We start from the raw sequence: 27500 nt of genomic DNA on the forward strand, positions 1-27500 counted from the left end.
TTTTTCTCATCCCTCTGCCTTCCCTATTTGCTCCCCTTCTGGGCTTGGCGGGAAGAGGCAAACAGCGCCGGAGGTGAGCGGCACGTGGTGACGACTTACACAAGCCGGGGATAATCCATCACTCACGCTGACACCTTGCACAGGTGATCTGGCCCGTGTTAATTACAACTTCATTTAAATACAAATTAAATAGTAATACCAGACAGGAGGGGGGCCCCAGAGGGACCGAACCAAAATCTGCCCAGCGGGGAGACCCATCAAGCGCCTCCTGTACAATCCATTGCATCCTTGGTCGTTTCTCCAACACCCGCCGTGCCAGCCCAATGCCCAACCTTTCCCTTTCTCAGGTCTTACAGCCAACAATGTAATCGAAGCACCTTGCAATATAACACAAAGTGATACCAAAGCACACCCGCATGAAGCAACGCCATTGAAAGAATAAAAAAAAAAAAAAAAATCGAATTCACCTGAATTTCTCCCTCTTCCACATAAATAATGATCTTGTTGAAACAGGTTTGCATTACGTTTATCAGTGATCCATTTCACAATATGCTGAAAGAGCAAGTCAAAAATTGAAATGCCACTCACTGTGAGATGGAACTGCCTCCAGATGTCAGGACAGTCCTGAAATACAAGATTATGCAGAGAGGAAACGATGATTAGATGGGTGGTGCAGTGCACAAACATGGACACAATCTGTACGTGCATGAGATCGATATTAAAAGCAGTTAACAAAAAGGACTTTTTTATTTATTTATTTTAATACAGGATCGAGGCTCGTGAAAGAGCTAACATTTATCACACAAAAAAAATCAAACAGACACACAAAGTATATAATAAGGGGAGCGGCAGACAAGATGGGGAGAGAAGGGGAAGCACACAAACACAACATTTGAGAGCAGGGACATCGGGAGATCTGTGGGAGGGAGAGGGTTGGGGGGAGGAGGCGTGGGAAGGGGTGGCGGGGGCTTGGAGAAGTATAAAACACAAGGACACTACAAGGACTTCCAGGAAAAAAGTTGGTATTTCCAAAAAGTGGATCTGGGGTGAAATTAGCGGGGGTAGAAAAGATCAAGGTTTTGGACTCTTTTGGATCAAGGTTTCTCTCAGTTCAGACTCTTTCTTGAATCATAGACGAGGCATCAACGTTTCTTGCATTTGCAGGTGGCAGCACCGATGCAATCATTTGAAATGGATGCAAACCTCGAGGGTGGCTGCAGTTTGTACGAAGGCAAGAAAAACCACGTGTCGCCGACGACAGATGTCTAGGGGTACGAAACAAAAAGGTGGAAGCCATTTTTAATTTGACGACAAAGAAACCTCGGCGAAATCCGAGTGACTTTATCGAAGTTGCCAAAAGACATTTTTCAAATCCCGTAGAAAAGAGTCGTCGTATTTTGAAACCGTCGTCGAAAACCAAGCATCAGTGGGGTCTTCATCGTCAAGTGGTCATCAAAATGCGATCAAGAATTCCGCTTAATTTGCTACTTCTTCGCGAAGTGTTGCACTGATCTGGGTTCGAGATCGAACCACAAATGTTATTGAAAATTGACCTTTGAGAAGAAGCAATACTCAGCTTTAAGTAACTTGGGCTTGATGGAACGTCAATCGGAACCGAAATAATGATGATTGTAGTCACATGAAAGTTGGTTTCTCAGTTCAAACTTTGCAGTAAAATAGCGGAACAGAAAGGGGAAAGCAGTAGTCTTTCAGACATGTTTTTGTCGATGTAAACTGTAAGTTCTCTACCCTCAGTGGCTTCGTGTACGACAGGAATGACGAGTCGCTTTTGATCTACACATTTTCACAATGCCTCAATGAACAGCTGCGTGTGTGTGTGTGTGTGTGTGTGTGTGTGTGTGTGTGTGTGTGTGTGTGTGGTCTTGAGCTCGGCTCATGACAGCTCCTGGACCCTCACCACAGCGCCAGTATGTAGCAACTAAACGTGTGCTGCTTAATGAGCTTAATTGGTAGGAGTCAGCAGCGGTGCTGCCACAGTTGACTGTGTGTTGAATGGGTCAGGTGCACGGAGCACGGGGGGATCCACATCCCTAAACGAACACCAATAGAAAATGCAACAAAAGACGTGCAAGTGGGTCCTTGTTTTGGAGACTTTCTCTACTTACTGCACGACTTTTTTGGCCCACGAATGTTCTTTAGAGTGGAATTCCCTTTAGCTTTAGCCCCAATTAAACCACTGAGTTTTGTGACTTTCTCTTGATCCTGTTTTCCTTCTGGGGCACTAAATCAGGTGACATTTAGTTGTTGTTCTCATGAAAAGTTACTATTCACAGTTGAGTAATACAAGCAACATTCATGTTCAAATATTGACGGCAGAGATATTAGTGGCGAACATTTGCTCCTCTGCTTGAATGATTAATTAATCCGAGCCATATTAGTCATATAACGTACATTCTTTAAAACAGTGGGGAAACTTTCAGGTTTGTGCATATAATGCGTCATAGAAAAACAGTAAAACATGTCATGTGCAGCTGCCCACTTCCTTCAAGCAAAAATGGCCTCAGAACATTATACGGCGGCATAAAAAGTCATATGGACCCAATCTCTCAATGGTAAAGAATCATTAAAAAAATTAATAAAATCCCATATCTGCATCCAGTTCTTCACTAAAATTTAATCGTTTCGTTTTTATCACACACCTAATTGGTGCACCAAATTTCGACTGAATCCGTCCATAACTTTTTGAGATATCCTGCTCACAGACAGACAAGACAGACAGACAAACATGGGGTGGGGGGGGGGGGGGGGGGGGGGAAACATGGACTCTGTCCACCTTAGGTGACGGAGGTAATCATTATTTTACTAAAGTAGGACACACTCATATGGACTATTTATTTAAGTCCTATTTTCAATTACATTATTTCTTCTTCTTATTATTATTTTTCAGGTACTACAGTCAACACACTGAAAGTGTACTACAGATGGCAAAGCAAGTCCACGTTCAAAACAAATTAAGAACTAATCCAAGACTGTTGTTGCAGCAAATCCTGGAAGGCTCAGACTTTTTGGACAACGGATCAATATACGCCCTTTACGTTTAGTTTAATCACCGCAGTGATCAAACTTTTTAATAGAGCTTAACTTTCCGTAAGAAAAATGTCGACCAGCAGCGATTTTTTCCACCTTTGCATAGTAGCTACACAGGTGCACAATTACAAATTGGTCATAGAAAAGAAAAACCTACCAAAAACAATAAAATGCCAAATAGACTGAATGTATCAAAGTGAGAGCACCTCAAAATTATTACAGTCCGCAGTACAAGATGCCCCTCCTTGTGACTCGCAATGTAGACACTGGAAGATCATTAAATACTTTTGAACATTAAATGGTGGGCCATGGCAGGTATAGCCATAGCTAGCATGAGGCAAGTTTGGCCACATGATGAAGGTGATTTTCTCTTCAAAATGATCATGGTATTAAAAATTGGTCACATAAGTGAAAAGGTGACCGAAGGTATGGCGTGAGAAAGTTTACATTTTAGTGTACTTTCATTTCTTACATTAATTTTATTACAACGCAAATTGGTTTGTCATAACTTGTGACCAATATGGATGTATTTTCAAATGTTTAATCAGCATCTAACCTGAAAAAGCAAGTTTGCATGTTTTTGTCAAGAAGCATTCTGAAGATTTTTCAGAACAATAAAAGCAAACCAAGACAGGCCCTTGAATTGACCTCCGTCATTACTCCGGCCCTTCGAACAAATTCCACAAAAAGAAAGCAAATATAAGTTCCTCCGATGATTCCCTCTCACGACTCAACAGCAAAGCACGTATGACGTCCTCCTGTGGTTGAGGTCATCAACAAAGTTCAACCGAGCTAATCAAATTTTAGTGTTATTGCTTGCAAGTATGTCTGTGATGCAAAAACAAAACTCAATGAGTATGCGATGGCCAGACGACAAGATATAAAACTATCAGCATTCAACACTGTTAATGTACTCGGAATATTTATTTCAAGAATAGGTTTGCTCATGCGCTTGACCCATGCCTTGCATAAAAGGAAGAAAAGATGACAAAAGTCCTACTCACGCCCTCACCCACCCCCATCCCTTCAAACTGCCCCCGACTCCACATCCAGCATATGTGGTCACCATGCTACCCAAATGGATTGTCGTTTCATGAAAAGAACAGCAGTCGACTTCCGTTTAATTCCTGGCAAATCCCAACCGCCAGGCTGTGCCCTTTTAAGAAAACGGGGGTGTGGGGATGGAGCTTTTGCAGAGAGGAACCATTCACGTAGCACGTGGTAGCCCCGGCATCTTAACACGCGCCCAGCAACACCATCTACCAAAAGGCGCCGATTCAACGTATTCCAAAAGAAAGGCTTCCAAATGCAGCGTGCCATTCACTGTGAACATCAGCCCCTGCGTGAATTGCAACAGCAAATATAAATGAACATTGCTGATGCATAATCCTGTTGAAATTCTGACTTTTATTAATAATAAAAAGGCGTTTTATTGCCTCCTTGATGAAGAGTGTGGCTTCACTTGTTCCGAATTACAGCAAAATGAGACGCTGCGAAGGGTTATATATTGCAGCAAATTTACAGCATAGTACGAAGCGTTATTATAGTAATTCACTCTGGACAGGAATCAAAAAGGCTGCATGCCAAACACCATAATTAAAAGCTTATGACCCTCAGAAGCCAGAAGAAAGAAAAGCTTCATTACAATGTGCAACAAAACGCCGAGTTTCAAATATTCATGCGCACATGCAAAAAGCAAGTGATGAACATCAATAACGGATTGATGAAAACATGTCGCATGTTTTATCATGCAAAACCGCTTTTTCTAACAAACGAATAATTGTGAATTAGAGATAAGATAAACACCCACCACCACCAACTCAACCCCACCCACTAAAAAAGAAACCCCAAAAACCACACACACATGCACGCGCGTACGGCTCCGCTTGCCTTTGATCTGCAATTTCACCGAAATGCACCCGAGTTCAAAAGTTAATTGCTAAACCTCATTGGATTGTTTTTTTTTTGAGTGGAGTGAAGCTTACAATCCCAAACCAGGAAGAGCAAACCAATTACATCAAGTGGTGTGAAGAGCCATTCACAAACCCTATCCAACATATGGGTGGAGTGGCCTTTTCTTGGCAATCTCATGAATTTTCATGAAGTTGCAGCGTTTTGTGTTAAGGGACCAAGATCAAATTTTAGCGACCCCCTTAAATGCCTCGTTTGATACTTTTAAGCCCCTTCTTTCCTTCTTCTTTGGGGTGTTTAGTAATCCAGTCGTTACTGCAGCAACCACGTAGGGAAGTGGCAGTGAAGGAATGCAAGTGCCTGCCTTCAGCCACTAGCTGTGCAACAATATTTTCCCCAACATCCAAGATAAAAAAAACATGGGAAGAGAGGGCAAGAAGTGCAGTAAAGTACAACAGAGAGGACAAGTGAGCAAACAATGGCCTCTCAGCAATAGATCCCACTGTGGCTAACACAAAGTTTCTGCTCTCAAAACAAAGCGGAGCCAGCTGCAGGAATAAATGCCAGCCTGGTAAATTAATTCGTCAAAATTAATAACTTTTTTCAGCCATCCTAGAAAAAAAATACCCCAAACAACCAGAGTACTATGATATGCATTTCAAGGATGTAAGAAGGCAAATGAAGAAACCATCCATTTACGGGATGTAAATCGCATATTCCAGCAGTATGTGCAATGTGCGAAGACAAGATTCATGCTTAACAAGGAGAACCAAGATTCACGGGAGCTATATTCTGACTACCTGTGGCCAAAAACAGCCCAACAACAATTGTTGCAAGGATCATCTTGGAAATCCAAGACGTTCCCATTTTAGAAAATAAAATATGTTGAGGAAGGAATCAAAAGACCAAAAAATTCATAGAAAGCAAATTTGACTGGGATTCAATCCTTAATTCTGTCTGCTGGTTGTACCAATACTGAGGAATGACTGTACATTACATTACGGCAGGGATTTTTTTATGTTTTGCACAAAATGGCCGACAAGTTACAAAAAGGCAGTGTGGGATCCTTCGCATCCACTTCACATCCACTAGCAGACTGCAGCCGGCATAATCTATCTATAATTCCAGTAATCTCTGTGTGTATGTTTGTATGTTTGTATGTTTGTATGTTTGTATGTCTGTGACCGCTGTTTCTCGACAACCACGGGTCCGATATACTTTAAACTTGCCAGGTATATTGCTGGGGACCCGAGGATGTGCCTTTTCAAGGTTTCATATTAATCGGACAAGTAGTTACCGAGCTATGTCCAAAAAACGATTCAACCAATCAGAGAGCAGCGAGTTATCACGTGTGCCGAACGTGGCGAACAGACTCTGCCTCGGACGGCACATTTGAGAGCGTATTCATTTATTTCACGTTGGCAAACTATGTTGGCGTTAAACTATGTTTTAAAACTAATTAAAACTACTATCTATAATTCCACGGGTCCGATAAAAAACACCGTACTCGCAAGCCGTTCGCTTTGGACCAAACCATTTCATGTAAATAGAGGGGGGGGGGATTGTCACCGTACTCGCAAGCCGTTCGCTTTGGACCAAACCATTTCATGTAAATAGAGGGGGGGGGATATAATTTTAGATATATATATAGTACGGGCATGCCCTAGTCTATATATAAAAGCAGCGAGTTTCTCCATTCGGAACTCTTTATTTTAAAGGACTTCTGCTGTTGTATAATAATACAAACGGTACTGTTGGAAAGGTAATAATCGATTAATTTTATTAGATGCGAACAATCGATTTACTTGGAACAAAAACTGTTCCTTTAATCACAAACTTGCATGTTTTAAAAGACTGAGTTTCCGTGATTGAGGAAGAAAAAGCGGGACAACGAGCATGTGGCAGTTCCAAAAGTAAGATTTATTATTCCATGAGAGCAGAAACTCTTTACAAGGACACGGGAGGAGCACACAAAAGGAAATATAGTAATACTTCTCAAAGCAATAAAAAAGATATGTTGTTGTTGAGTGTTGTCTGGAGTGCAAGGGGAGGAGCAGCTTGTGTTGCGTGGGTTTGATGCGCTGGAGGGAGTGTGGGAAAAAGCACGGAGGAGAGATTTTGGACTTGAGGACAACTGGATCGTAGGGGAAAAAGGAATTCACCTGAGAAAAAGAGCCCTTTTACTCATCTGCCTGTCTGTTTGTGTTCCTGCCTTTTCCCTGTCCCTTGCCTACCTCGTTACCTTCTTCATCGTCTCCCCTGCTCGAGACTGCTCACCCTCTCCTCGGTTCTTGTTTTCTTTTCCCCATCTGTGATTGAATCTGGTGTTGGCACCTTAGATTTCTTTGGATTAATTTTTTTTATTGAATTTCTCTTCCCTCGTTATTATCCTCACCAGAGGAGAAGGTATCACATTTGAGTCCATTTGTCTGTATTTCTGTCTGTTTGTTTGTCTGTTTGTCCGCACCAAATAAATATGATTTTCTCTGCAACCGTTGGTCCGATTGACAGGAAATTTTCACCATAGGTGCAACTCCACCTGTATAATTTTTTAGTGATAATTATGACGTCATAGTGCACGTGGTACGGGCAACATCTTGGAAAATCAGAAAAATATTGCACCTCTATATCTCCGAAAACACAGAAAAAAGTGAGACATGGCTCATTGTAAAGAACTCTCCATGGGGAATAAAATATGTTAATGATGATGTCATCGGTGCCTCCATTATGACATCATAATTCGACAAGTACAAAACTTCATCCGATCAAAATGAAATGTCTTGAGCGTCATTTGGAGGATATTGGAGGGATAAATTGGAGGGAAAAAAAATAATGCTGACGTCATCGGTCACATGGTCAGTCATCCGTCATCGTCCGACCGTCATCGGTCACGTGGATATTTGTTTTAACACAAAAGGCTTGAAACCACTAAAACACATCCTGGCGAGGGTCTGCAATCTCTGATTGCTCTTTCAGAGACATCCTGTTTACTAATTGTTTCTGGAAATTAATCCCGTTTATTTAAAAGAAATAAGGTTCTTCTGTGCGTTCTTGGGTTTAGCGCACGTGCAAATGCACCATTGTTTGACGCAGTCTGAGGGAGTAAAACCGCTCGGCCTATCTGTTCAGTGGTCTGTGTTAATGGACAGCTTGAACACGACAATATTTTAGTTGGAACATATGTTGCAAGACAAGTTTACAATAGAGCATAGGATCCAGGATTCTTTAAACTACAAATTGTTTTTTGATTTTTCAATACAGTAAGTTTTACCCAAATTATGAATGTTATGAAAATCAGATTCTTTGTAATTGCGAGAATTATTGGAGGCCATCATTGTGGTAAATCTCAATTCCAAGGGGATAATAAAATTCAAATTTGTTTCTCAACAAAAATACCCAGAAGCGATTCATAAATCAAACGTCACACTTATGGTGCCACCAGAGTTGATCAACTGTCAACACGTCAAATGGCTCGGTGTTCATATCTCTCTCACCAGCCATGGCTCTTCAGAAAAGACTTTTGTGACTCCATGGGACTGACTCAATCTGCAAACGCCTGTCTACCCCTCTGCCTCTGTATGCCAGTCTGCCTTTATCCGTCTGTCTACCCGTCTTCACCAAGTTTTCTTGTCCTGCATGTGAAATGCACATAAAGTCCTCCATGAGCTTTAGCCAGTGTAAATACGTAACTGGAGAGCAAAATATAAAAGGGAAAGGGCAAGCACAGGTTTAATTTTTTTCTCCAAAATAAATACGTATTGCATACAAACATACCATCACCAACAAATAGCAAAGCACATCAAATCAGCGGGAATAAATCACACTGAATGCAACTTTTAGCACTGCAGGGACCTTCCACCTTCTGCGGAGGCCCTGCCCGTTGTTGTTGATGAGGCTAATCAACGAACCAGAGATGAGTCTACTTTAAGTGTAACCCTTCAGTGGTGTCAATGAATGGTGAAAGTCCAATCATCCACACATGCAGAGCACTCTAAAACCATGAGGTTTGCAACAACTCATTGAATACTTGAGGACAGAATAAGAAATAATTGGCTTGGAAAACGAATCATCTCCAACAATGGAACGATTCCAGAGCTCATCAACAGCGATTTCTCGCAGCGATGCACGTGCATGTAATGTACTTCCACTGCTGGAGGGGCCAGCTGACTGATCTGATCCATCACATAGTGAGATGCTTTAGCAGCTCAGCAGGAATCCCACATGACAGCCCACAGGAAACCCCCTTTCAATGGACACCCCCTTCCGCACCCTCCCCCCCCCAATGGACACCCCTTTTCAATAAACCCACTTCCACACCCTCCCCCCCCCAATGGACACCCCTTTTCAATGGACACCCCCTTCTGCACCCTCCACCTCCAATGGACACCCCTTTTCAATGGACACTCCCTTCCACCCCCCCCAATGGACACCCCTTTTCAATGGACACCCCATTTCAATGGACACCCCCTTCTGCACCCCCCCCCAATGGACACCCCTTTTCAATGGACACCCCCTTCCACCCCGCCCCCCCCAATGGACACCCCTTTTCAATGGACACCCCCTTCCGCACCCTCCCCCCCCAATGGACACCCATTTTCAATGGACACCCCCTTCCACACCCCCCCCAATGGACACCCCTTTTCAATGGACACCCCCTTCCACCCCCCCCCAATGGACACCCCTTTTCAATGGACACCCCCATCCACCCCCCCCCCAATGGACACCCCCTTCCGCACCCTCCCCCCCAATGGACACCCCTTTTCAATGGACACCCCCTTCCACCCCCCCCCCAATGGACACCCCTTTTCAATGGACACCCCCCTTCCGCACCCTCCCCCCCCAATGGACACCCCTTTTCAATGGACACCCCCTTCCACGCCCTCCCACCCCAATAAACAAATGACCATCAACTCAAAAAGCATATTTCTCATGGTATATACACTGGTGTGCGAGAGTCTTAGACATTTTGTATTTTTCCACACAACTGCAAAAGGAAACAAAAATTGATGTTCCACACGCCTTTATGAAAAGGAAAATCTTATTCAAATAACCAAATTTTACACAGTATATCTTGATACAAGGTAATTGCGAGTATGTCTACATTTTCCCATCAAAACCATTGAATTCTTACAAGGGACACTTTCAAATAATTGTATTTTAAACTCTTGTGGAATGGTGTTCCACGCTTCTTCCAAGAACTTCCAAGACCAACAAAGTTGCGGGGAATATTTTTTACTTTTTCTTTGTCCAAATAGTCCGATACGGGCTTCAACGATATCGTGGCATTTGAGGGTGCCACTCCATGTGTTGAAAGGACTTCAGCTTCCACTTTGTTTTGCAAATAAGTTTGAATTGTTCTTACTGAATGTTTTGGATTGTTATCTTGCTGTAAGATGAAGTTTGGACCAGTCGGTCTTGCACCACTGGGGATAGCATGGTGGATTAAAAATTTGTTTGTACTTTGCTGCAGTCAATATAATAGTTAGGTCCAAAACTTCAATTCCGTGACCATTTTCTGGCTAGTAAGGTTTGACGATTGATTTGACTTCTATTGACATTTTATAACAAAAATAGCCTCTATGTCCCTCCCAAAAATCCCGGCATTTTTCGCCAGAGGCCCGAATCCAAGATGACCGCCGGCACTATCTTGAAAAATTAAGTTTTGAACCAGAACACCTAGAATCACGTACAAAGACACTTTTTTGGGTAATTTGACCACGAGGATTCCGAATCTGACATTAGTTTGACGTTATGACATTATTTTGACCCAGAAATCCAAGATGGCCACCATCCAGTAGAGCGAAAATGCAACTTTTAAATGGGAGAACATATGATCATGAATTAACACATTATTTTGGCTAAATCTATACCGGCCACGGAATTGAGGTCCTGATTAGTGAATTGCTATTTTCTTGTTTTTTTATTTGTCTGTGTGTGTAATGTCATATACTTATTTCTGTCTTTCCAGGGAGTATACGAGCGAATGAGACGGTACTGAGAAGCGCAGTATTCAGAAGATAGCTGTCAAGAGAATGTCCACCGTTCCGTGTGTCCTCCAGTGTGGCGGGCTTTGCAATGAAGCCACTGATGTCGTTACCTCCGTTGAGAGTTGGGAAAATCTCAAGAAAAAAGCCCTGTTATGGAGCGGTCTTGACAAGTTCGGAGACGTTTATGCAACAGTCAATTGGGATAATGGTCCCGGCAGACAATGTGTCCATAAATCATGTAGGCTGACCTTATGGAATGCTAATAAACTAAGTCAACCCAGCAACCAATGGAGAACTACAGCTTTGACCAGTCTGAGGCTAATACTGTCCTCTTTTCTGCTTACGCAGTTCTGCGTGAATCAGGCTACAGTGGCCCTGTTGTCATTGATACCGCTGATACCGATGCCTATGTCGCGGCAGCAGTCATCTCGCAGCAGCTGCCCGGAAAGCTCTGTATCAAGAGGAAGAAGGAGACTATCTTATGTCATGGCCTGGTTAATGACGAGATGGCAGACTGTATTGTGCAGCTGCACTGTATGACAGGCTGTGATGCCAACTCAGGCTTCTATGGCAAGGGTAAGAAGTTGGTGTATGATCGGGTGGCGAAGAGCCCTGTGGCTCGACGGCAGCTCTCGCTGTGTGGAGATAGCCTTGACCTTGAGGAGGAGGTGCTAGAGGAGCTCTTCCAGTTCACACGACATGTCATCTATGGCGACGAAAAGAGTAGCACCATGGCTGAGGCCCGTGCAGCAAAGTGGAAGACACTGAAAAACAAATCATTTATCCGTCTCCCTCCAGATGCAGACAGCCTACGCCAACACTGTCTCCGAGCAAACTACTTGGCATATCTTGTGCGTCATCCCTCCAAGAAACACCACCCCTCGCCACTCGGACATGGCTGGGAGCTGGTGGGTGGTCGCTGTCGCCCTGTCCGCCACACGCAACCTGCTCTCCCGACACATCTACCTGCACCAGGGCCAGCTGAAGAGAGTGAGGAAGATGAGAGCCAGGAGGGGAATGAGGAGCGAGATGATGATGTACAAAGGTGGGGAGATTCATCGGAATCTGATGATTCAGATTCTAGTGAAGCAGAATGCTCTGATTCGGACTAATCATATAATTAAAGGTCATATTGATTAATTACTTCATTTGAAAACTGTTCAAGTCACAGCTATTAAAAATAGCTTATTTTGAAGTGTAATGAGTTTACTTGTCATGCAATCAATTACTTTACTGCAAGATATCCTTATGGAGGTAGTTTCTTTAACATGTTTAAGTACAAAAGTTGCATTTTCGCTCTACTGGATGGTGGCCATCTTGGATTTCTGGGTTAAAATAACGTCATAACGTCAAACTAATGTCAGATTCGGAATCCTCGTGGTCAAATTACCCAAAAAAGTGTCTTTGTACGTGATTCTAGGTGTTCTGGTTCAAAACTTAATTTTTCAAGATAGTGCCGGCGGTCATCTTGGATTCGGGCCTCTGGCGAAAAATGCCGGGATTTTTGGGAGGGACATAGAGGCTATTTTTGTTATAAAATGTCAATAGAAGTCAAATCAATCGTCAAACCTTACTAGCCAGAAAATGGTCACGGAATTGAAGTTTTGGACCTAACTATAAAGGTACCATCAATTTTCCAACATTGCTTGAAGGTTGCATCCTCAAACTTGAATTTAACCTCCTCCATGCTTAATTGTTGGTTTCAAGCAAAAACTCTTTATAAGTGTCAGTTTTCACATTCTGTCTTAAATTAGATTGAAATGAATGAACCTTTGACTCATCTGTCCAAAGCACCTTTGACCATTGTTCCATAGTGCTATATCTGTGTTTTTGTGCATATTTTAGCGTTTTAGTCTTGTTCCACTTTCTTCACAGAGCTTTTCTTACTACAACATATCCTTTAAGTTCTGATTTCAAAAGTGACCCACTTAATGTCGAAGGGTGGACATAAGGAAACTAAAACGTTGTGTTCAATGCCAATACACCTTTATGAAAAAGAAAATCTTATTCAAATAACCAAAATATCCAAAACACATCACCCTTTGGCCAGACCTGTTGTTAATTCAATGCTCACCTTCTTTCTAACTTCAACTATTGCTCATCCTTGTTGGACAACTTTTTGAATCTTCCAGTCCTGGGTTTGTCAATTACAGATGATGCTTCTCAGTACTTGTTACCCCCGCACATGTGAAGCAAAAAGCGGGCTTGAGCAATTGGTTTACTTCTGTCTGCCAGTCCATCCATCCATCTTCTACAAACGTCAGTTTATGATTGAAGAAGAACTTATTAAAATTGAATGCTGCATTTTGAACATGAATCGGAACATGAATCGGAAAATGAACCGGTAGTTTTGCAGTACTTTGGCTCTGAATTCGTCCCGATCACACATGCGCAGAGAGGAGCAAGATTATTTTTTTACTCTGTCTTTAACTCTGATTTTTTTTTTATCTCACAGCTCTGCGTTTCCACGATCAGGACTAATTCAGAGCCAAAGTACGGCTAAACTGCAGGTTTGTTTTCCAATTTGTGTTCAAAAGACAACATTCAATTGAAATGAAGTGGTTCCTCGATCATAAACTGACGTTTGTAGACAGAGAGAAATACAGACAAAGTGAAACAATTACTTTAACCTTGCTCTTCGCTTCACTTCGCCCGCATGGGGTAATTCGGCTGACCAGTTTTGTATTGCCATTTGAACACCTGCCTCATGATCGTGGAATCCCAGGTTTACGACAAGGAACAATAAGATACTATGTTCATTTGTACGATGTTGATTTGTCCATAAGTCTGTCTGCTCACACTCTCACAATTCATGGTAAAGTACGTACACCTGTACCTTTGTCGTCCACATATAGCTTGTGCACTAGGGTGATCCAAAAAACATCGATCTCTCCGATTTTAATGCTCTACTGGATTATTGTTAGAAATGGTCTAAAACATTCACCCACCAAATATTTTCGCTCAATTCCATCTAGAAACTCATACACACTTCAATTGAAATATGGCGTTTTTCACCAAATTTGGCTAAATGAGAACAATCCAATAGCAACCTAGGTGGAAAAAGTACATGCACTATTGTACGAAGCCATTTTGTGGTTCATGACTTTTTGCATGCGCTTGCGCCTGTGAGTGTGAAATCATCATGGTCGAAACATGTTTGAAACATGTTCATACATGTCTGACTCATGTTTCGACCATGAAGACTTCACAGGGGTATGTACCATCAATGACATTATTTAGGAAAAAAAATATTTCTAAAGTCTTTGTAAGTCATTAAAATTGATCAAAATGACAAATTTATATGTTGAGTGTGAATGAGTTTATAGATGACTCAGATGCAAAATATGTTTTGGGTGAATGATTTAGACCATTTCTAACAATAATCCAATAGAGCATCAAAATCCAGATAAAAAAGTGATTTTTTTGCATTTTTGGACCACCCTATTGTGCACAAACTCATCCACGAGCCTCAGCAAGTTGTAAACTTGCATTAAAACGAATAGCCTTGAAAAAGAATGTCGGAAATAATAACTTTAATAACAATAATAACTTATTTATTTGTAGCCATTACTTAATAAAAATTCATCTCAAAGTACGAATATCTTAAGGTCAATAGCATGAAGGATAAAGTCTTCAGGCAGGAACAGGGAGGGAGGGAAGTTTGTTCTTGTGTTGTCCCTTTTTATAACTGTACACAACAACTTGAACTTTGCTGACAAATAAGACAAACCTTAAACTGCACTAAAACTTACATCAGATGCTATTCAAAAATAAAGAAATGAATAAATGTGCAATTTCATGAAGAGCCTGGAGCAAACAAAGAAAAAACTAGATGGAGGTGGCGCTCCTGTGGTGAAAATTTCGTGTCCATCAGACTAGGAAATGCAGAGAATTTTTTTAAATATTGATCGGATCAAGCGTTTTACGAGTACTTGGCGAATTAGGATGCCAAAAAGAAGGCACCAATGGCATCATCATTAACATATTTTATTCCCCATGGGGAGTACCTGACAATGAACCATGTTTCAATTTTTTCCATTGTGTGGTTTAGTAGATATAGAGGGACAACGTTTTTCCAAGATGGCGTCTCTTGGCAAAACGTTGCCCGTTGCCTCAAAAAACGACCTCTCACACTCTCCCTTAAACGCACTCCCTTTGTTTGTAAGTGTTCTATGCACGGCCACATCTTTTAAGTTACAAACTCGAAATCCAACTTTGTGTGTGTGTGTGGGGTGGAGTGGGAGGTGGAAGGGGGGGGGGGGGGGCGATAATATATAGGCTAGTGCCTGCAGCCTCACGCGGGAGTGTGCAGGCCCTAAGGGGAGGGCATAAATTCTCTAGGTTAATGTGCACCATGTAGCGCCACCCAATGGTGGTGGCAGAGGTTACAATTTCCTTTTTCTTTTTACCAGGGAAACACTGAGGTTAAAGCACTCTTCGCCTGGGTAAATTTATTTTGGCCATCAGGACGACTAATTGGACTATCAGCGAAGCGACGAGTAGGCTCCCCTAGTCGATAATAAAAGTGACAACACGTGTGGTAAAAGTAGCGAGTTTGTGGGAGGGGGTAAGGAGGGTGAAGTGGCCAATGACACGTGTACGAAGCACAGAACTTGGAGATGTGTTAAGTGTGATCATGCTAATTTCCTCAATTTTGAATATCTACACTAGGGTGGTCCAAAAATGTTGACGGTCCGATTTATAAATGTGGGAGAGAGAGAGAGAGAGAGAGAGAGGCCATGGCGAGAGCTCGGAGTTCTCCTTCAACATACAAAAAAGAATGCCATCGCCCCTCTCTTACTCAGGAGCTCTGCTTAACTGAGTTCTTCAAGCCATGGACCAAACAGCCAGACATCGGTAGCACTTCTGGTGCTCAAGCTTAATGCTTAATGTTCATAGTGTTCATGGAAATGAGGATGAGGATGAGAAAGAGAGCACGATATGTATTTGAATAGATAGAATCATCTGCATATACTACATATAAGGCCTATATTATAGGCATATAAGGGTTTAAACTTCAACACTCAGAAGTGACCTCTAAATATTCTTTGATGGAGCTGATTTTTTTTTTTTGCTGAATTATTTTCTCATTATATGGAATGTTTTGGGGAGGTGCGGCATTTAAAAATCGGAACGTCGAAACTTTTGGACCACCTGGTGCACACCCATACCAGAATAATTATTGGGAAACAGCTTATATCTATACAGGCATTATTAATATTAAATCAATCTCTTACCCATTTTAAAAGCAAGTAAATGAAAAAGAATAAAAACATTTGATGGGATTACAAGCAGAAAAAGTCCTTCCATAGTTAAATATAAATAATAGCAACTGCAAGGGTGCACAGGAGGTAAGTGGCCACAGTGCGGCGGGCACAAGCCATAAAAGAAGGCATGGGCCTCAGTGGGCCTTAGGCATCACTAACCTTAATCCTGTTAAACACGAGAATGGGGCTAATTAAAAGCTTTGGCCTCACAGGGACTGAGAAGGAGGGACTGGGGGAGTGGGGATTGTCCAGGGGGGTTTTTACGGGGAGGAGGCTGAAAGGGAATGGAGCGACATCTGTGCAAAAGGGTGGCCTGGAGACTGGGATTAATGCAATCCCTTGTGACCTACTGTAGACGTTGTTTCTTCTCTGCTCTGTTTTCCTTTGCCAGAAATGATACTCAGCAATGTAATGACTCAATCCAGGAAGAAATAAATAACAACTACTAATGAACGCAACGTTTGATGCAACCATGACACATTTATTAGAGACTACAGATGCATACAACAATTTAAAAAAAAGAAGAAGAAAGAACTGATGCATTGGACAAACAGCTAAGTATAAATGGAACGATGTCGTCAAAAAATTAAGAAAAAAAAAGAAGGAGCAATTCCATTTAATTGATCAAGCCAAATGCGTTTAGCAAAACAATGACAATCTGTTTGTTAATGGATGAAGTCAGAAGGGATTTTCGAGACGGCATCTGGATCCGGACCTGAACTAAAATCCAATCGGCTTGCTTTTGTCATCTAACCAACTCGTATACCAAGTTTTGTCCAAATCCTTCTGCAATTGTTTGAGATTTCTTGCTATATATATCGTTTTTGGCCCCATTTCTCAATGGGGAAAATTCACTTAAAAAATTTAGTGGCCAGATAAGGGAACCTCACCAAAATCAAAACAATTCTTCCTTGTCACAGACCCAACCTGTCCACCAAGTTTCGTCCGAATCAGTCCTAACTTTTTGAGACATCCGTTCATTGACAGCCAAACACGGGTGAATACATAACATAATAAAATACATAATATACATAACAAGCATTCTGAGTATTGCGCTGCAATACATGTCCCCTTCCGGCAGTCTGTCGTCCAGAAAACTGTTGGGGAAATTACCAAAGTTCAAAGTGCCATAACTTTGTCAAAAATGATCGAAACGTCGTGAAGTTCGAACTTGATCTGTAACTTATCATGAGGAAACCATGTACCAAGTTTGAAATCATTAGCATTAAGCGTTTAGGAAAAAAAGTCCGGAAAACTGTTCTTTGCGTGACAGACTGACAGACTGACAGACGGAGGGACGGAGTGCAAACCTATAGTCCCCTCCGGTGTACACTGGTAGGGGACTAATAAAAGAACAACCAACCTGGTTCTGCCTGGAGTTGAAACTGCGGTTGCATTTAATCAACAGTGCAGAAGTGTTCAGAGCATAGAAATACATGAACGGTGCCTTCACACCAAGTTATCCTTTACATTAATCATGTCGGGGGAATTTAAAAAAAAAAAATTATATATGTATGTACAGTCACGTGAAAAAGTAAGTACACCCCATGTAATGTTTTGACTTTTTCAACATATTTCAACATACAGCTATTTGATCTTCATTTCAACAATATTGATAGATAAAGGTGATATAATATAACAAATATCATGAAACATTTACACTTTGTAGTCCATTGTATAATTTAAATAAACATAAATGCAAATTTCGCATGTGGAAAAAGTAAGTACACCCTTGGCTCTAATCGGTAGTATTGCCCCCTTTGGCAGAAACAACCTCAAGTAGGCATTTCTTATAACTGTCTACCAGTCTCTGACATCGACTGGGAGAAATTTTGCCCACTCCTCCGACCTCCATGCAGAATTATTTCAGCTGTGCAATGTTTGAGGGGTTTCTTGCATGCACAGCTCGTTTCAAATCCCCCCACAACATCGCGATGGGATTTAGATCCGGGCTTTGACTTGGCCATTCCAGAACCCTCCATTTCTCTCTTTTCAGCCATTCATTGGTGGATTTACTGGTATGTTTAGGGTCATTGTCATGTTGCAAGGTCCACCTTCGGTTGAGCTTCAACTTTCCGACAGATGGCCTCACATTATCCTCAAGCACCCTCTGGTACAATGAAGAATTCATTGTGGCTTCTATGATGGTGAGCTGCCCAGGCCCTGATGCAGCAAAGCTGCCCGAAACCATAATATTCCACCACCATGCTTTACAGTTGGTATCAGGTTCTGGTGGCCAAATGCTGTCTTTGGTTTTCGCCAAACATGTCTTCTGGTACTGTGGCCAAATAGGTGTACCTTTGACTCATCTGTCCAGAGCACATTGTTCCAGAAGTGCTAGTCTTTCCCGAGGTGTTCATTGGAAAACTTTAGTCTTGCCCTGATGTTCTTTCTGGACAGCAAAGGTTTCCTCCTGGCACAACTCCCATGTAGATCAAATTTGTGCAGCCTCTTTCTAATGGTAGACTCATGCACTTTGACATCAACAGTGGCAAGAGCTACCTGTAAGTCCCGTGATGACATTCTGGGGTTCTTCGAGACTTCTTTCAGCATCTTGCAGTCTGCTCTCGGGCTGAACTTGCTGGGGCGGCCTGGCCTGAACAAGTTCGCAGTTGTTTGGAATCTTCTCCACTTGTAGATGATCTTCCGGACAGTTGAATGATTGATTTCAAATTGTTTGGAGATCTTTTTAAATCCCTTCCCAGACACGTGGGCATCTATAACCTTCTTTCTGAAGGCCTCAGAGAGCTCTTTTGATCTAGGCATGGTGACGCTGCACACTTCAACAACAAAGAGCAAACCAAACGAAATGTCTGAGGTTTAAATAAGACAGGTTCCTCCACGATCCTCTCTAACGATGTTCTAATCATTGGCACCTGAGCTGGTGCACCTGATTCTAATTTTAGGTATTTGAAGTCGTGATAAATATAGGGGTGTACTTACTTTTTCTACATGCAAAATTTGCATTTATGTTTATTTAAATTATACAATGGACTGCAAAATGTAAATGTTTCATGATATTTGTTATATTATATCACCTTTATCTATCAATATTGTTGAAATGAAGATCAAATAGCTGTATGTTGAACTATGTTGAAAAAGTCAAAACTTTACATGGGGTGTACTTACTTTTTCACGTGACTGTATATATGTATGTATGTATATATGTATATATGTATATATGTATATATGTGTGTGTGTGTGTGTGTGTATATATATATATATATATATATATATATATATATATAGAGGAAACTGTGGCGTTACCACAGGCATACGGACCTCTCATGCATAAGTACACCAGAGACACACCGATGTGTGGAGGAGGACAAAGACAAAGTGGGACATAGCCGACACAGGCAACACGGGCAACAAAACACAATACACCGCTCAAACACGCACAAAACACTTGCAACATAAGCCGAGCATGGGTCCATGGTCACGAGGTCTCGCAACGCAGCTTTGTGATTGGTTGATAGAATAGGCCCACCCCTCCCCCCAGATATATCTGGGAGGAGGTGAACAAGGGAACTTCTCTTGATGAAGGCTAGTGGAGGCTCGGCGCACGCTAGGTTGCTGGCCGAAACGTTGAGTTTTTAAAGACAAAGCTTTAGGTTGGAGAACGGAAAAATGGATATCGTGGATATAATTCCCAACCGCCGTTCATTAAAAAAAAAAAAAAAAAAAAAAAAAAAAAAATATCTATATATATATATATATATATATATATATATATATATATATATATATATATATATATATTGTACAATGGACTGCAAAACACTATTGTACAATGAACACTTGTGGTGTTCAATATATATATATACTGAAACGCAAAAGAAACTTACCACCTTTGAAACCTTTAAATATCAACAATAACACTGCATGTAGTAAATGTGTGAACTTATTTGTGGACAATAGTGTCCTCACTGTCAGACAAAACAGTCACGGATGGTCACTTGAACCTTCAATGGTCACTTCATAGCACAGCTGTTGAACAGCCGTTTTGACTGTCAGTGATTAGCCAAGGGGTACGGGATGATTTTAATGAGCTGCACGTGATGTCTTGATGTTGGCTTTAAAAAGGCCAGTGCAAAATGGGCATTTTGACCGAAAAATTTGACCATTTTGACCAACTTCAAAAAGACCGAAAACACAAAAGAAACTTACCACCTTTGAAACCTTTAAATATCAACAATAACACTGCGTATAGTAAATGTGTGAACTTATTTGTGGACAATAGTGTCCTCACTGTCAGATAAAATGGTCACGGATGGTCACTTGAACCTTCAATGGTCACTTCATAGCACAGCTGTTGAACAGCCGTTTTGACTGTCAGTGATTAGCCAAGGGGTACGGGATGATTTTAATGAGCTGCACGTGATGTCTTGATATTGGCTTTAAAAAGGCCAGTGCAAAATGGGCATTTCAATCAACATGCCACGATTGTCAAGGGATCAACGGCAGCGTGCCCTGGGCATGCTGCAAGGCGGACTGAACTACCGTGAGGTGGCACGTCGCCTTGGCTGTTCACACCAGACGATATCGGCCCTGGTGGACAGAGACACCCTCCACAACTCTGCAGATGACAGACCTCGATCAGGGAGGCCAAGAGTCACCACTGCAAGGCAGGACAGGCAGATGGTCCGAAGTCACCTGCGGGATCGATTCCGTCCAGCATCCCGCACTGTGGCAGAAACTCCGGGGCGTGCAAACCCACGGATCTCCAATGATACTGCACGAAGACGACTGCATGACTATGGTCTGACTGCCAGAAGACCATACAGAGGCCCCGTGATGACGGTTGCCCATCGCCGCAACCGTCAGAGATGGTGCCAGCAGCATCAGCGGTGGACCTTGGCGCAGTGGAACGAGGTCGCTTTCAGCGAAGAGTCAAGGTTCTGTGTGGACAGTCCTGATGGGCGTGAGCGTGTCTGGAGAAGAACTGGCGAGCGATATGCCGATTGTTGCGTGCGTCAAGCCAACAGGTGGGGTGGCCCAAGTGTGATGGTGTGGGCAGCCATATCAGGCCGGTACAGGACGCCACTGGTGGTTGTGGATGGGAATCTTAACGCCCAGCGGTATGTGGATAACATCCTGCAACCTCATCTGCTGCCATTCCTGCTAGACCACCCAGAACTGAGAACCTTTCAGCATGACAACGCTCGTCCCCATGCTGCTCGCTTTACCACTGCATTTCTCCAAGGCGAGAACATCAACACCATGCAGTGGCCTGCGCTCTCCCCTGACCTGAATCCCATAGAGCACCTGTGGGATGAGCTTGGGAGACGCGTAGTTGGCAGGGCCAGGACACGGGCAGAGCTGTTTCAGACATTGAGGACTGAGTGGGACAGAATCCAGCAGCAATCCATCCAAAGACTGGTAGGCAGTATACGCCGACGATGCACTGCCTGTATCCAAAACAATGGTGGCCATACACGCTATTGAAAGGGGACTGACATTGCACCCTGTGCTGTTCTGTACTGTAGAACAAACTGATGAGATGGTGTATCTTGGTCAAAAACTTGACATGTCATCAATAAAATGCCAATGTTTCAATTAGCAATTGTTGGTTTGTTTTATTTTGAACTGTTACAATTTTATTACATTTCAAACAAGTGGTAAGTTTCTTTTGCGTTTTCGGTCTTTTTGAAGTTGGTCAAAATGGTCAAAATGGTCAAATGTTTCGGTCAAAATGCCCATTTTGCACTGGCCTTTTTAAAGCCAATATCAAGACATCACGTGCAGCTCATTAAAATCATCCCGTACCCCTTGGGTAATCACTGACAGTCAAAACAGCTGTTCAACAGCTGTGCTATGAAGTGACCATTGAAGGTTCAAGTGACCATCCGTGACCGTTTTGTCTGACAGTGAGGACACTATTGTCCACAAATAAGTTCACACATTTACTATACGCAGTGTTATTGTTGATATTTAAAGGTTTCAAAGGTGGTAAGTTTCTTTTGCGTTTCAGTATATATATATATATATATATATATATATATATATATATATATATATATATATATATATATATATATATATATATATATATATATATATATATATAATTCCACTAATCTCTGTGTGTGTGTTTGTATGTTTGTATGTTTGTTTGTGACCGCTGTTTCTCGACAACCACGGGTCCGATATACTTTAAACTTGCCAGGTATATTGCTGGGGACCCGAGGATGTGCCTTTTCAAGGTTTGAAATTAATCGGACAAGTAGTTACCGAGCTATGGCGATTTAGCCGTTCGCCGTTCGCTTTGGCGTTGCGAATGGACCAAACCATTCCATGTAAATAGAGGGGGGGGTTCTGTGGTCGTTGCGAATGGACCAAACCATTTCATGTAAATAGAGGGGGGGGGATTGTCACCGTACTCGCAAGCCGTTCGCCGTTCGCTTTGGCGTTGCGAATGGACCAAAACATTTCATGGACCAAACCATTTCATGTAAATAGAGGGGGGGGGATTGTCACCGTACTCGCACCCACGTACCCACGTACCCACGTACGGGCATTGCACCCACGTACGGGCATGCCCTAGTATATATAATAACAGTAATAAAGGAGTCTTATATAGCCCCATCAAGCAGAGTAAACGACCCTCATGGCGCTTTACATTATCATGCGAACGCACACACACCGCACACACATACACAAACATACACACACACAGACGCACCTTCACTCTTGCCCTATTCCCCTCCCTCCCCATTTAAAACCCACAGATGTGTACTCCCCCTCCTCCTCCCCTCCCTCCCCCGCACATGTACACAGACATACTCTTGATCGTCCCACCTCAAACCAAAGGGAAAACAGGACTTAGACATTGAAAGACTTGTGAAACAGATAGGTTTTGAGGGAGGTTTAAAGGCAGGAAGAGAGTCAACATGTCGAACAGAGGAAGGCAAGTCATTCCAGAGCAGAGGTGGTGCAGCAAAGAAAAAGGATTTCTCGCCAAACGACTTGGTGCTGGTGTGCGGCGGCTCTAAGGTCATAGAGTCGTCGCTTGAACGAAGCCGTCGCCGAGGTTCATATGTGTATATATATATATATATATATTGTTACGTTTGTGGGGGGTAGGCAATGATTACCTGAGAGCCAGGTAGAATTGTATAGATTACCATGCTCCGTATGTCGCGATGAAGAAGAAGAAACCCCACTTACTATAAGTAGGGATCCGTTAGACCGTACGTCATGTGAGAGTGAATAATTGTTACCATGACGAGGAGTGGGGTTATGTTAATTCGTTCGGGATTATGGGTAATAAATAACCTGTATGTAATTGCCTCTGTTATTTCCCCTCTGTTCCTTATGACAATGCAGCACACACACAAAGCCAGGCAATAGCGCATTAAAAGACACTAAATAAAAGCTAACCGGAAACAGGACTTTGAGTACCACCGATGATACCACCGACGGGTGATAACATCAAGCAGGCAAGTCCGGGAGGCCACGCCCCGGAGAGCAGTGATTAGTTAGATTTGTCGAGCAACAAAGGGAGGGACTGGCTGATAGGAGCAGACACAGGGGGCATCAGATGACGTCAGAGCCTTGAGTACAGAGGAGTTGGAGGGCCGACATTTTCTCTCTCGGATTCTAGATCTGAAAGTGAACGGGCGCCGATAATCTGTTGCGTTGGAACAGTCTCAACGAACGGTCGAAATTTACAAGCTCTTGGCTGTGGGGTCCGACATCATCATCGTGATTGTGAGGAGAGGCGAACTGCGGACCGAGGCCTGCGGTTTCCCGCGCACGGACTGTGGACCGAAGCCTGCGTTTTACGTGAGCGAACTGTGCACGGAGGCCTGTACTGTTCCCGCCAAGGATGCGGGTGTTTTGACGATTCCTGGGGGGGGGGTTCAGAAGACACTCAGAGCTAAGTTCCCACACACACACACATTTATTTTCACCAATTATTTTTCCTTTGTGTGTATACGGGTCCATGTGGGAGCGCTCAATGAGGATACAGTATTCGTTTTATCGTGTGTTTTCTTGTTTGCTGGCATTATTTTTATTAAACATTTTTAATGCACATTTTAATTCTGTGTTGGCTTGAATTGATAATTATCCCAGGTTTGAGGAAGTCTGGTGGGACCCGTGAAGGTAAGCTCTTCGCCCTCCCCCATGCGCATATTATAAGCTACATTTTTGACTGAACGCCTCTGAGAATAAGCTCGATCGGCAATCCGTCCAAGACTGGTCTTTGTCGGCGACGGACAGGACAAAATATATATATATATATATATATATTTATATATATATATATATATATCTATATAATAATAGCGTAAGGACTCGACTTTGTTATCCCTTTTACGCCGCACCCAGTGACCCGATGCCCACGGCACTAATGGATTTACGATCTACGAACCGCGCTCTTTGTTTATCACGTACAGCCATACTCGAAAAATCTGAATTAGCCGACGTTGGGGCCCAAAAGCATCCGATGAACTGCCGATACGACGCCATCTTACGACGCCATCGTATTGGCGTCTGCTGGGCGAAGGCGAAGCAAGCCGTCCGCTGATTGGACAGGCGAAGGCGAAAGCAAGCCGTCCACTGAGTGGACAATCCAGAGCATGCATTTGTGCCGGTGTCGGCGATCGTTGTTCATATATGCACTCTTCATTCTCATCTTTCTTCCTAACTCTTACTCGGACAAGCAAATCCCCTATGCCATCCATAATGGTACACTCTATCCATACATGATATCCTCCCTTCCGTGGATGTTCCACGGGTTTCGGCTGGTATATATATGTATATATATATATATATATATATATATATATATATATATATATATATATATATATATATATATATATATATATATATCTATATATATATATATATATATATATCTATATATATATCTATATATATATATATATATATATCTATATAATTATAAAATTGAAATCTTGCGTGTTTGTATGTAACATTCGATCGGTCCGGGGGCGTGGCTTACCCCTTTGAGAGAGTAGTAATATCCACCATTTTATTAACTCGCATAGCTTTGAGGCGTTTTGTAGGCCCGTGGTGTCTTGCTCTCTCTCTCAGTTTTATTTCAAATCAAATTCGATATATCATTTCGTTTTTCACAGTCGCTAACATAGTTTTAGACTCGGTTGAAAAAAAACGGGAAGAAAATCCGATGAAAGTTTCCGTTTATAGAACGAAATGAATTCTGAAAGGCTTGTATCTTCAAGGCCATTGAGTCTGTTTCACGCCTTTATCTTCAATCTAAGTCGCCATCTGATTTCATTTTTATTGATGGTTTTAGACTCGGTAAAAGAAATAATTGAGAACATTCACGCACACACGGGAAATTGCAGAGATATATTTTTTAAATCGCGCCACGTTGATATACGAAAATACACTGCCTAAAATAACAGGCATACAGTATATATCTTCGTCATTTCATTCAACATTATTACCCGGAAGTAAAATATGTTTCAGGAAATTACCGAGAGATATTTCTTCGATTTTTTTTATTATTTATATGCGCATACACTTTAAATAGGTTTATTTGACATCTTTAATTTTCACAATGTAATTTATTTGTCATTTGATGATCGGCAAAACCATAGCACAAACACAATACTATTTGCAGGAAGAATGTCGTATCAACCCTCCGACGGCGCTACGGACGCGGACAACGAATCACACCTCACGTCTATGGACGCGAATAGCAACATCCGCACGAATCAGTCATCAATGATTTTCATTGACGTGCCTGGAGGCACAGGGAAGACGTTTCTTATTAACCTGATTCTCTCTAAAGTGAGAGCGAGTGGAGAAGTTGCCCTTGCGGTGGCCTCATCTGGCATAGCTGCTACCCTCATGCCTGGTGGAAGAACAGCGCACTCAAGGTTCCAAATCCCTCTGACACCGAGGGAAGATGGCGTATGCAACATCGATAAAAATTCCACAATTGCAGACCTCTTTCGAAGTACAAAACCCATCGTGTGGGATGAGTGTCCTATGATCAGGAGAGAGAGTTTCGAGGCTGTGGATCGCACGTTGCGTGATGTATGTGACAAAGACGAGCCTTTTGGAGGGATCTTGACGATATGCTGTGGTGATTTCTGTCAACGTGATCGGAGATAAGGGCCGAAATCACGTGTCACAGGTAAGTGATTTAGAACGCTGGAGAGGTGAGCCTTATGGCTTGCTGGCCCAAATAATCTCCCTGATGATGTCCAGCGTTCGCTTTAGTTCTATTCTCATATCTATTCAAACTGACATTGACCCAACGGGTCATGGGTCGTCTAGGGGTAGCATCATCATCATCATTGGCTGAGGGGTCACATCATTGGCTGAGGGGTCACATCATTGGCTGAGGGGTCACATCATTGGCTGCGGGGTGGCATCATTGGCTGAGGGGTCTTCTCCTCACTGCTCATGACTAAAAACTGCTCTTCTATGTGAGGATTGATAAATAAAAGCAATTAGAACCAGTAAATTTAGTTTTATATGGCATTTTGCCCCTCTATTAGAAAGTGTGAGAAAATTATATATCTTCACCATAGGTTGACCTTTGACCCCCACTGTAACCATGGTTATATATTATAACCCCTTAATTATATATTAAATAACATTGACCCAACGGGTCATGGGTCGTCTAGTATATATATATATATATATATATACAGTGGAACCTTGACTTACGAGTTTAATTCGTTCTGTGACCGAGCTCGTAACTCAAATTGCTCGTATCTCAAATCAAATTTCCCCATTGAAATGCATTGAAATGCTATTAATCCGTTCCAGCCCGCCAAAAACCACACCAATTTTTTTTTTAAATATACAGTATATATAAAAATATCTCGCGCTTTATATTTCACCTGTATGCAGCATACAAGTTGGCAGGATGGCCTGGACTGGAGGTACGCACACTTGACTCTAAAGTCTAAACTGTCCAGCCTGGGTTTGAATCCCGACCCAGCTATAACCTGTCATGGGTGAATCACAGGCAGGGTGATTCATCAATGTGTGTACCGCTAAACTGGGCGCCCCGTTTGCGTCCCATTAGTTGTTGGATGTTAAGGATCTCACCGTGTTTTCCACAAAGAGAAGGCGAGCTATCGCCGGCACTCTGAACAAGTTGTGGCCTGGCATGCTCTTCTCCTCTGCCGTTATATACGTCCTCCTCGGCACCTCGCTCATGTTTTTCGACGATTGCGTGTTTTATATCCAAGCACAAGTTTTATATAAAACACGACGATTGCGTGTTTTATATCCACAAGTTGTGGCCTGGCATGCTCTTCTCCTCTGCCGT

At 42.4% G+C, this 27500-nt stretch overlaps 1 protein-coding gene across 2 annotated transcripts in view; it reads right to left on the reverse strand.

Annotated features, from left to right (window-relative positions):
- Positions 1–27500, reverse strand: part of LOC137432531 (zinc finger CCHC domain-containing protein 7) — a 487923-nt gene that overhangs the window by 124983 nt on the left and 335440 nt on the right. For both annotated transcript variants that reach the window (XM_068124553.2, XM_068124552.2), the window contains exon 7: positions 589–624. In XM_068124553.2, coding sequence (XP_067980654.2) covers positions 589–624 — 36 coding nt within the window. The remainder of the gene's footprint in view (positions 1–588; positions 625–27500) is intronic.

The sequence above is a fragment of the Myxine glutinosa genome, chromosome 8 (assembly GCF_964187855.1).
Source record: "Myxine glutinosa chromosome 8, kmMyxGlut1.1, whole genome shotgun sequence".
NCBI classification, from domain to species: Eukaryota; Metazoa; Chordata; class Myxini; order Myxiniformes; family Myxinidae; genus Myxine; species Myxine glutinosa.